Source organism: Nilaparvata lugens, chromosome 10 (genome assembly GCF_014356525.2).
Source record: "Nilaparvata lugens isolate BPH chromosome 10, ASM1435652v1, whole genome shotgun sequence".
NCBI lineage: Eukaryota > Metazoa > Arthropoda > Insecta > Hemiptera > Delphacidae > Nilaparvata > Nilaparvata lugens.
This window is the reverse complement of record NC_052513.1, coordinates 28,770,003-28,782,393: the sequence shown is the minus strand read 5'-3', so window position 1 is coordinate 28,782,393 and position 12,391 is coordinate 28,770,003. Positions and strand designations below refer to the sequence as shown.

The window sequence follows — 12,391 nt, the reverse complement described above, 5'->3', positions numbered from 1 at the left end:
TGTCACAGTGGGTAAATAACTATTTTTATTGATTCGATTCAGATAAACAATCAGTCAATTACGGATGTGACTTGAAAAAGGTATCCGGATAACATCAGTAAATTCAGTAAAAGATCTCAGTCCTCCGCCAAGTCAAAGCAATAGAAAATTGTCTTCAAAATAAACTAGTATTCCTCATATTTCCAGTCAAAGTCAAGTCAAAGCAATCATTAATTTTATTTTAAAATAATTAGTATTTTCTTATATTTCTCGATAGTCTGCCACATTTTAAATTGAAAGTTCCGTAAATGGATAACATTTGAATGATTGGACTATATGAGTAAAATTTGTCATTAAACCTGCTGAAATAAATTCATAGAAACTATGTTCCTGCAGTCGAGATACTTTGAAGGATACGAATCTATGCTGCGAGAACATTACTATTAAAGTTGAGTGAGCTTGGATAGGAGCTGAACATCAAAGAATACTGACCAGAGTGGATGCAGAGCTTGAGTGTTTCCTGAGGTCGTTCCTGCTAACTGGCATGTCTGGCGATGGAGGAGTTTTCTGGTCACTTTCTTCTGAGAAAGCCCTCGTGATTAGGATTTTCGGCGATCGTCTTACTGGTCTTTCTGAGCTGCCCGGGTCACCAAGACTGAACCTGACAATCCAAAAAAGAAAAATATCTGATTATATTCAATTTTCCTTCAAAAAAGAATAATAATAATTACTTGCCAAGTGTATAGATTTGAATTTTTTTTATCACAATCCTAGAGCTTCAACCTTATGCTTAACCTTAATCCTAGAGCTTGTATGGAGCAATTCTATTATCATTTCTATTTAATTTATTCTTTTTTCCAGTATTAGGCCTATATTTCATGACAGCTTTTGGAATTCTAGTAACTGGCAATGGCACCATAATTTTTCTAGTTTAATCTTTTTGCCTCTTCAACCTCCTACTCCAATAAGTTACAAATTCAAACATTCCCGCCCCCCCTGCCGCCAACCATTCAAATAATCCCGCCACTCCTACAACCCATGCTGCTTACTATCTATGAATTCCACAACGGAAGTGTCAACCAGTGTTGAGGAAGGGCCTAGTGTCCGAAAGCGCTCCACAAGTGTGAAAAAAAAGCTAAAATAGCTTTTACTTATAAATATCTGACTGCTATGTCGTAATTTAATTGTTCAAAAGTGATTATTAACAAGCAGTTAGAAATGGAAACAAACATTGCAGAGTATTAATCTTTTTATTTCAAGCTGTGCAGTTAATGATAATATTCTATTTGATTTTACTTATTTATTACAATAAGAACAATCACTTTCGGAGTACAATACTACAATTTTTTTAAAATCATAAATAATTTTTATCACCTGATAGTGCCAGTAGCCCCAATAACACGCTGCACGAACAGCGAGGTGTTGCTGATACTGGATCTGAGTACCGGCTTAATGACGCTGAGCGTTTTGCGCTGCTGACCGCTGCTACATCCACTGCTGCAGCTGCCTCCCTCATCTCCACTGCCGCCTCCACCGCCTCCATCATCCACGCTTCCACATCCACCGGGAGAGGCGGCAGTAGTGCGAGCCACCGCCACACGGAGCGACTTGATCAGCTCGTCCTTGCCGAACGCTCGACCCGAGGCACCTCCCACCTCGCCGACTGTGCTGTCTCCGTTGGTTGGTACCTGCTCAGACAAAGAACAGATTCCTCTAGACTAAGAAGAGACTTCGCTGGACTACTTAGAAGAGGCTTCTCTGGACTAATCAATAGAATGTCATGAGTATACTACAGATTGATATTTGATGATTATGTAAGAAAAAAACTGATTCAATTATTATGCATTAGAAGAAGAAAGGAAGAAACTTTATTTCGTCAAAATACAAAATACAGAATCACTAGAGAATATTTTCAATAACTGAAATATACATACATAATCATAGAAATTAAAAAATACATTGTACGAAATAAAACACTGCCTGCAAATGACCTTGTTAACAAGGTCACGTCCGTATTACAGGAGCATCATTGAACAGAAAAAGGTTCTTTAAAGTAAGCATAAGTAATAAAAAATGAAAACCAAAAATAATAAAAATAACTAGAAAAAATGGAGAAAACAAAGTTTTACAATTAAATCTAAATTCCGGTTTAGCACTAACAGAAACACAAAAATCTAACCTCAATAACAAAAACTAATCACTGATATAAGTGAGGTTTGTCAGGTCATAAATCCAGTGGTTTTCATAGTATGACATTTATGTAAATATATGCATGTGAAATCGACATCCAAACAACATACATTATGGAATAATAGTATGTTTACTATACTAATTGTGTATTTCGCCTACATATAATATTATCCACTTCATATATTAATAATAGACAGCAAGATATTTGGTAGAGAGTTAGTGGGGAGGATATTTTTAATATTCTTTCCGAAGAATGGACATTGATATGTCCAAAGCTCCGCCAATTTATGTAGATGCATAACAATATAATTATTATCTATAGTTATTATATTACAAATTGCTTTTTCATATCATATACAGTTCAATAATTATTTTCTTAGTCTATATCATGTAAATTCATCTATAATTTTGCTGTATTGTAAGCTATTGTATATAAGTGTATAAGACAGTATATATTGTAATCTACATAAATAAAGTACTCAATCAATCAATCAAGATATGAGACAGGAAAAACAAAAAAATATTATATTTTCAGAACAGCAGCCTATATTCTATCTTACTTGAGGAATAGTCCTAGTTTGCCTGTTGATGGAAGAATCAAAATAATCTGCGTCTAAAATTGTCGTTGTCGGATGTCGGTCTAGCTTATAGAAGTACCTAATTGAAAAGTTGGAAAAGTTCAGGTTGTCAGGTTGAGAACTCAATTGAGATACGAAACTGATGAAAAGGTATGGGGAACATATTGAAACATGTCGTGAGGAATAGATCAAAGTTGAAAAAGAAGTACTTTGATTTTTTAATTTTTCAGAAATTAAATATGTGTGTAAAGGATGTAGTGAATTAATTCAATTTTAAAACTTTATTATAAAACTTTAAAACATTAAATGTATATTCAATGTGATGTTTGGATTTGATTCAAACACTACACAGTACCTACTTACTTAGAGAATTTCTGTTGAAGATAGATAGATTAAAGGTAGATAAAGAAGCATCCACTGCCCACATATACAGGGGGATCAGAAACTTGTCAAAAAATCTAAATGGTGAAAAAAAAGACACAGCTCACAGTAACAAATACAAGACACAGGAAAAGAAAGTATTTAAATTGATCAAATTAGAAAAGTTGGCATGTAGAACATTTAATCAGCTTTGAAATTATTTGTATCTTTGCAATCGATTGTAATACAAATGAAAATGAAGTTAATAAAGATGTATGAATTGTCCATGAATGAATGAATGAATATATGTGAGTGAATTAATAAATGATGACCTGCAAAGTGCTGAAGCTAGCCGCATGCTGCCCCCTCAGCGCGGATCCAGTGCCGTCTAGGTCGAAAGCGAGGCCGGACGTAGAGTGCGGTCGCCACCCCATCTCAGACGCAATCCGCTGCATTCCACTGCCTCCGCCGCCGCCTCCGACACCTTAACATTACAACAACACAACGTCTTTAGTCACTCATCAATAGATTCATAAGTCTCACCCTTTTCTAAACAAATAAGTAATATTCGCCAATTTTCAAAAATATATTAAGATTCACTTTAAACTGTCAGTATTTACTATTTATTTATTTATATATTTATTTAGTTCCCTTATTGTTTTTCGATTTCTTTGTTTGTATTGTTTTTTTGGAAATAAATAAATTTATTCAAATTATTCAGTGTTACATAACTTCCATAATTTAGAATTTGTAGGATTTGGTGTTGGAGTGATCCGTGGTCTAGTGGATAGAGTGTTTGCGTAGCGGTATAGAGATCCCGGACTCAAACCCGCTCATAACCAAAAATTTTTTGACCAGCTCACTCCCATGTTATCGGATGGGAACGTTTAACTGTCGGTCAAGGCTTAAGTATGACGGTCGTAAGGCCCATTGACGACTTAAATAATATATTCAGGCGAGGTGGAACCACCATCAAAAGCCAAACTAATTTACTTTTTATTGGCCTCAAAATTGATGAATTGTTCTAGTCTGCTCACCTCCAAAAGCCGCCTCTGACAGCCGGCGCTGCAGCTGGTGCGCATGCGTGTGCGCTGGTCGCGCCGCCCCCAGCAGCCCGAGGGGCGTGAGGGAGGGGCGCCGGGAGCCGCATGCACTGGGCGTTCGCGCCTGGATCTCCTGGTTGATCTCGCTCTTCGTCATCTGTTTGCGCCAGTAGTTCTGGAACGATTTGCGCAGCACCTGAACACACCACAAATACACCATTCAAATGCAAACACCAAAATACAGATTTCAGATCCGAGTTTAGTTGGTATACCAAATATTAAAAGTAAAATTGAATTGAACATAAATGATGAAATCACTGGGATGTTGTCAGAAATATCTCAAATTTATTATATAAATGTTTCAACACCAATTGTGTTATATTCAGTGTTGGAAACATTGTAGTTGAAACATGTATGTAATTTTACAATAAATTAGTGATGTTTCTGTCAACATCCCAGAGTTTTCATTATGGATAGATATCACAACATCTCACCAACAACAGTATCTGTAGTCAAAAATTTACATATGAAATTTGTTATTCCTGCCATGTTCTGTATGTTTCCATTATAAATGTAGTTACTTTTAACTTTATTCAATACTGTTAGTATATAGTATTGTTTTGAAAAATTGTTGTATGTACCTTTTGACTTGGATTTCAAAATTAGTAGAAAGAGCGTCAATGAGTGGATTAAGAGGGAATATATAGCAATTTAATTTAAATTATTTTATTTTAATTGTATAGTCTTTTCTCAGCACAATATTTTGTTTGATTTTTTATGATTCTGCTGTTATAAAGTTTTGTAATTATTAGTTAAATTTAACTTTAACTTTCTACATTATTTCGAAATATTATGTTTTCTTTTACTGTTTTGCAACTCTCACCAGCGGGCAAAGATTTTCTTTGAAACTTGTTCGATTTTTCAGTCACATATATGATTATTTACCTGTCTTTGTTACTATTGCATTATTGCATACAATTCCAATAAGTTTGCTTTCCAATTCAGTGTATCTTTTCAAATGAATCCATATTAGTACAATTAACCTTGAATTGCTCTGTAAATGGTTGTGGCCATTTTTATTTTAGCATGTGCTGTGGGGCAAAACAGGCATTTGAGTGAGGGGCATAACCGACTGCAGTCGGTTTTACCCTTTGCAAATTGATTAGTTTTCCTTTAGTGTAATTATGTAATTATTGAAACTAATTTAATGTTGTTTGTTTATTCATTGTTTTTAAATGTGTATATTTTATCAGTAGTCTGAAATATTGAAAACTATATCCTAAAAAAATAAATTTCAAAATAAAACTGTTATAAGCTGCTTTAAAACCCAACTTTCAATACTTTCTTTATGGATTCTGTTATAGGCCTAATTATAATTCATCCTAGAATGCAGGGCATGGATAGACCTATCCTGTGATTTGCAAATCAATCTCCTGCAGCTCTCAATAGGCTACTATCTATCTCTAAATTTTATTCTCTGTTTATCCTATTTGGATTTTTTGTGCTGATGATCACTGTGTAAATTGAAGAATCGACAATAATTCAGTTAAATCAGAAATATTATTTCTTCCATTATTGTGAACTAAACATGAACTTTATGTTGCATTTGATAGGTAATGGAATAAATAAATACCGTAGATAAGCCTAATTAATATCATTTATAATTTCATAATAAACACTATAATTGGATCCAGTCAGTGCTCGAGTTGCAAAGGATGGGCTCATGAGCACTGCTCGATGAGTGAGGAGGAAGATGACAACTTCATTTTCGATTTGTGTAAATATTTCAAATAATCCCATGTTTTTTTTTCATGTGTATTGCCACATTAGAAATGTCTTTCTAATGGATCAAATATTTTCATTAATGAACGGAACCTTCAAAACACTAGCTGGTCGGTATTGCCCCACTTTCCCCTGTATTAAATTAAAATTAATTTGACTTTTACCACTCAGATATCAGGATCTCCCTCAGACCAGGCATCACAACCTGATCTGAACGATCATCGATGACCAAATCAGAATCATAGGATTCCAATGAGATCTGCCTCACGCTCAGGAGAACTTGATAGGAGTTCCTCATCGTGATAAAAGTGAACTCAAAAGTTGAGATTTAGATGAGAAATGCATACTACAGAAAAGATCCTGTCAAGTATGATTTCGATTTCATTATTCCAACGGCCAACTATATACCACCCAACACACAAAACTCAAACGAGAGTTGCTGAAAAGTAGCGTCAAAAGACTGCTGGCGCTATCTGCCGTGTGTGAACAGCACTTCTTGACCACAAAATCGAGAAGCTTCTATGTTACGACTAAAGATGCCGCTAGTCATACCAAATACCTTGCAAGTCTACATTTATCTATCTTCTATCTTCTTCTATATATATAAAAGCGAAATGGCACTGACTCACTCACTCACTCACTCGCATAACTAAAAATCTACCGGACCAAAAACCTTCAAATTTGGTAGGTATGTTCAGTTGGCCCTTTAGAGGCGCACTAAGAATATTTTATTTAATATATAGAATATTTTTGGCAATATTTTAACTCTAAGGGTTGTTTTTAAGGGTTTAAAGTTCCTATTGTAGCATGTATATTCTTCTTCTCCCAATCTCTTAATTATAATTGAAATTTCCATATCATATGTTACTATAGATCTATAATCTAGATAGAGTACCTCTTCGAAACAGTTGTTAACTGGCAACTAAATTAATAATTTTGTCAGGTTGGCATTAAGTTGAGTTGACTTTGTTAGGTTGGCACCAAGTTGAAGATTTAAATGCATTTATCGCGGAAAAATTGATTGGGCACTGCTACTTCAATCCTGGGAATATTATATTACTAGCCGTCAGGCTCGCTTCGCTCGCCATATCCGTTTAGCCAGACGTTTAGTCTGGACCCCCGACTGGATTGTTCTAACATATGATAAAAATGCTCAAATGAAAAATGCAGGCGAGCGAGGCGAGCCTGCTGATCTCATTCCTGGACGATCCAGTCGGGGGTCCAGGGGGCGGAGCCCCCTGGCTAGACGGATATGGCGAGCGAAGCGAGCCTGACGGCTAGTTCAATAATATTCTTACTTCAATAACAAGTTTATATGAATATGTTATTGCTTTATGATGATTTTGGACTTGTTTCATCTGATTAACTAATTAGTATCAAATGGAAATTGTTATAATGTTCATAAAACGCGATTAAACTTTGGGATGTTTCCAGTTCTCGTCAGAGTTTTGTGTGTTGGAAGAATGGGGTGCTCTTCAGTTTGTCGTCAGAGTTAACTTTGCGCAGTGGCGATATCGTAACCAATGAAGTTCTACTGAGGTGCGATTATTGCTAATTGAAAACTTTTACCAATACCCCGCCTTGTGGACGTGAAATACCGTCCGCTCTGGCAATTTTTGAAGGCCCTAATGAGGGCTCCTAGTACATCCAACATAGTTTTTAATTTATTATTCTAATTTTTACAAAAACTAAGGAACTCCTTGTACTATTTCTCTCGCAAATTTAGATAATAATTTAAAAGTCCGAAATGAGGTTATGATTCCACTTTTCTGAAATTTAGTTCTTTTACACTCAAAAACAGAAACTAAGAATTTTGAAGGTTGAGAAACTGGATAGAAAACAATGAAAACATAAATATTACACTCAAATCATTAATAATTGAAAAATTTGATCTTATCAAGTTGAAGAAGTATCTTATTGTGGGGTTAGGCTAATCAATTTTATTATGCTCAGTATAATTTTTGTTTTCTTTCTGTAGACACGTTTGATGCTTTTAAAGAACAATAATTACTATTGAAACTATTGAAAAATACACATCTCTGGATACTAACAGAAGTTATTGTTTATCTCATCAATCTCATTTTAACATAACACTTCCACTATTTATTAAAATAACTTACATTAGAAACTGTTATTTCTGCAAAAAGTTTCTAAAAAACCGTAAGGGTATTAAATATTTCATCATAAAAATTTTGAGTAGCCCAAGAATGTTTCCATAGCCTAATAGATTAAATATACCATAGAATGGAATATAAAAGTTCGTTTTTTCTCCATTACATTATGAAAAAATATTAAACACACATTTACGGCTATGATCGCCAGCCAGGAATATTTTGAGCTAAGCTAAATTTATAGGCTTATATAATTTATAAAGCTCCATTTATGAGGCCCATCCACAAATCCATTCCTTAGGCTACTTTCAACCTATTTTCTGAAACAATGTTATTTGAATGATGAGCCCTCATGATACTAAATCATTATGAAAAAAATTTAGTAGCCTAACCACAGAATAAAAAAACTTCTTCATGAAGATTAAAAACTATGTTGGTTGTATAGGAGCCCTCATTAGGGCTTTCAAAAATTGCCAGAGCGGACGGTATTTCACGTCCACAAGGCGGGGTATTGGTAAAAGTTTTCAATTAGCAATAATCGCACCTCAGTAGAACTTCATTGGTTACGATATCGCCACTGCGCAAAGTTAACTTTAACTACAAACTGAAGAGCACCCCATTCTTCCAACACACAAAACTCTGGCGAGAACTGGAAATATCCCAAACTTGAATCGCGTTTTAAACAATGTTATGAGGATTTAAAAGTAAAACTAATGAGTTAATCGAATCAAATTGATACAAAATCAACATAAAACGATGAAATAATCACTGGATTCCATTGTTAATAGTAATAAATAGAGTAAAATATTAATAAAGTGAAGTTTTGGGGCAGGTGGCGCCATCTGGAATAGAGAATGTAAACCACTTGAAGCGTGTCCGTAAGAGCGGAGAGCAGTGACTTGAATGACCACGGAATAAGGAAGTACTCCCTTGTTGCACTGGAGAGACTAGCTCGCGGGAAACGTTGTGTAGAGTTTTGAGCTATCTCAGTTTTGAGTTTCAGTTTTCAGTTTTGAGTCTTCAGCTAACGAGTTTTGAGTTTTGAGCTATCTTAGGTAGGGCTATCACTTGAATTTTTAATTTGACCCCTGAACTTTCTGATAAAAATAGCTTCCACCAATGTCCTCATAACACAAAATTGTCAAATAAGTTCTACCTCGTTCGGTCTTATCTATAGTCTCATTATAATGAAAATCAATTATTGATAAATCAATAGATTTTATATAGCTTCCGAATTGGTGTAAGGCTGGCCACTAACGATAGAAGATGCATGCACATGCACATGTTCATCATCAGAGAGAGGCTTCTATAACATACAATAAACAATCAATAACTATAAATAAACAACTGGAAAGTTACAAATCATAACGATAGAAAAATAATTTGACCTCAAATAGAACAGCGAAGAAAAAATAAACAACAAAGAATCGTAGATACAAAGACCTAACCTTAAAAATGTTGTTGGAAGCGTTTTGCTATGATCACAGCTGTGATGACACAACAATGTATAACCACAAAGTAAATGCTACCTAACCTTATTTCTTTCTCTGTGGTATGATAACTGTGTATCATGCACGTCTTACCGTTAGTGGCCAGCCACACACCAATTCAAAGCTATATAGAATCTATTGATTTAGTAGAACTAACGTATAAGATAGGGGATGAAATGTATGTATTAGAATTAGCAGAAGTGATAATAATAACAATATTTGAGTATAGTTGAGCTGACCTTGCTCTTGACGCCGTAGAGCAGGCCGTTGACGGGCGGTGAGCAAGCGAGAAGCACGGAGGACAGTGACACGATGTGTGGGTGCGGGCGGGGAGGCGTGCCCGGAAAAGTGCCTGCCAGAGCTTCCCACAGCACGCATGCGTAGAACGGAAAGTAGAGCACTACAAACGAGCCCAACAGTTGCAGCACCTGAAACACAAATGCAACATACGTTTACAATATTATTTATTTCTTCTACATCACATAATACACAAATCATAACCATGCCTACTAACTGGCCTAGTTCAAAACTAGTCATTTTCCAACTGTTGATAGAAGTATGCCCAAACAGTGGCGAAGCGAAGGGAGGATTTCAGGTTAAATCCACACCACAAGCCCAAAAATCCAACATTTAAAGGGCACTACCGTATGTAAAAATGACTATAAATAATTTTATTTAACATCAAGTGTTGAACTATTAGTCATTTAACAACTAGCTAAGGTCTATAGGAGGCCCGAATGTTTTTTACAACCTCATCCCAAAATCCTGGCTACGGTAGTGTGCCCAAAAATTAGGTTATGTTGCTTCATTTTATCAATTCGAATCAAATTTCGAGTCCATAAACAAACCAAAATATTTAAAATGAAAAAGAATTTAAATTAAAAATAACTTCGCTTTATATTTCTCGAATTTCTACACCAAAAAGAAGTTTTGATTTCAGAGGCCTCCACATAACATCACAACAGAATTAATCAACCTCTGAGAAAGTATTCTTCTAAATTAATCATATTTCAACTATCCATCTGTACGAAAATCGAGCAAAATAATGATTTTGAGGGGAGTGATCTGTCAGAACACCGAGTGTTATGTGTGCTGAATAAGGAAGCTTGGTGAATAATATGTGGTGTGTGAGATTACCTTGGTGGCGGCGGATCGGCCCTTGAACTTGCCGGCGAGGCCTCCGGGCAGGAAGAACGGGTTGCGCTGGTGGGTGATGGTCACCTGCGCCGACAGCGTCACCTCAAAGATGGCCGACGCGATCCGGTGGCGATGGTAGCGCGCTATCATCAGCACCTGAAACGAAAACCATTCAGCTCTAAGGTAAAGAGACAGACCTTGGAAAAATGATTCGGGATGTCTCATCGATGGACAAGTTTAATGGGAATGTAAGAGATGGATGATGTATGAGACAACGAGAAATGAATGTTGACAGCAACACCTACATTCAAACGAAGGTCATATAATCACCGGAAACGAATTGGGTTGGAAAAGCTTGGCTACTCTACTGTAACTATATAACCCAAATAGTTACTGTAATAAAGTTACTGTGTGCTACTCGCGTCGCATCTTAATATACATACAGAAACATGATTAAGATTTTGAGAAGTGCAAATAAACTTTAAAAACGTGTTAAAATTACACACATTTAAAAATGATTTTTTAAAATTTCACGACCCAAAGAATGTAATTATTGTTTTCAATGGATTCTATGTAATCTACATTCCAAGAATAATTGTATGTTGAAACTTCAAATCTTCAAGGAACCTCGAAGTTCATAGAGTATTGAGCATCTGCACCTCAATTTTCAAACTCTTTTTGTACGTGGGATTCTTGAAAAGCTTGAGGTGAGATAGAAATCATAACGAATGGAATTTACTAGTATTTTCTGTTCTGTGAAATTAATTTTGAAATTGTTTCGTACTTCAAAGCTTTTCTAGTAGGTAGAAAGAAGTTCATGATCAGACTAGAGTCTTGTGAGCTTTATGCTCTCTTATTCTTGGTCTTACGTTCTATGCTTCGAATATTGCAACTAATCTACATATACAAAGTGTTTTACACAATTGAATTTCGTTCATGTGGCATATTTTTCAAAACTGTTACATTCTAGATTTGTTGTAGGATGTACCTTGACATTAATATGATACTTTCCATGTTTTACAACAATAAACAATGTGTTTCAAATTTAGTGAGGTCTCTACAACAGTCACGTCTTGTAACTTTCCATGTTCTTGAAAAATGAACGATGTGTTTCTAATGCAATGACGTCAATGTCAATACTGCCTTCAAATGTTCTCGCACCATAACGATGTTGTTCTCATGCAGTGACGTCACTATAAAACTTTTTACATTATTCAACAATAACTCTTTGTATGGAATGAAAATTAACTTAATAAATGGGAAAATTTAGTCGAATGCTAATGAATATAAAATAATGACAGCATTAAATTTGGTGTTTGTTTGATAATTACTATTCGTTTTCAAAGCAAATTAATTCAATAAACGTTCTTTCTATTCTATTTACCTTGAGATTGCATCCGAGTATGAGCAGGGCAGGCACGACGAGCGTGAATAGGGTGTAGAAGGCCGAGTACCAGAGAGCGGCCTCGCCGGCGCCAAAGTCGGGCGCACACCCCTGCAGGCGCTGGTCGTAGCGGAAGGGGGCTGCGCCCCTGGACAGCAGTGGCGGCACGCTCAGCACCAGGGCTAGCGCCCAGCCTGCGCCCAGGCCTACTGCCACTCTGACAAACAAAATCAATTCGAATTCAAATTAATTAATTTATTAAAACAGAGAAAAATAAGATGAAATGTGAATATAAATTCTCAAAATACTATACAAAGTAAATAGTTCATTGTTTGAA

At 35.6% G+C, this 12,391-nt stretch overlaps 1 protein-coding gene and 3 non-coding genes across 7 annotated transcripts in view; 1 reads left to right on the top strand and 3 right to left on the bottom strand.

Moving 5' to 3' along the window:
* Positions 1 to 12,391, bottom strand: part of LOC111064200 — a 241,592-nt gene that overhangs the window by 10,087 nt on the left and 219,114 nt on the right. For all 4 annotated transcript variants that reach the window (XM_039437132.1, XM_039437130.1, XM_039437129.1 and 1 more), the window contains 7 exons: positions 12,055 to 12,271; positions 10,671 to 10,826; positions 9,773 to 9,961; positions 4,145 to 4,346; positions 3,440 to 3,591; positions 1,354 to 1,667; positions 472 to 640 (listed from right to left, as the gene is read on the bottom strand). In XM_039437132.1, the coding sequence (XP_039293066.1) occupies positions 472 to 640; positions 1,354 to 1,667; positions 3,440 to 3,591; positions 4,145 to 4,346; positions 9,773 to 9,961; positions 10,671 to 10,826; positions 12,055 to 12,271 (1,399 nt within the window). The remainder of the gene's footprint in view (positions 1 to 471; positions 641 to 1,353; positions 1,668 to 3,439; positions 3,592 to 4,144; positions 4,347 to 9,772; positions 9,962 to 10,670; positions 10,827 to 12,054; positions 12,272 to 12,391) is intronic.
* LOC120353448 lies at positions 6,095 to 6,309 on the bottom strand. The gene has a single exon (XR_005572407.1). It is a non-coding gene; the product is annotated as a small nucleolar RNA U3 (small nucleolar RNA).
* On the top strand, positions 7,427 to 7,567 carry LOC120353458. The gene has a single exon (XR_005572415.1). It is a non-coding gene; the product is annotated as a U4 spliceosomal RNA (small nuclear RNA).
* Positions 8,492 to 8,632, bottom strand: LOC120353454. The gene has a single exon (XR_005572411.1). It is a non-coding gene; the product is annotated as a U4 spliceosomal RNA (small nuclear RNA).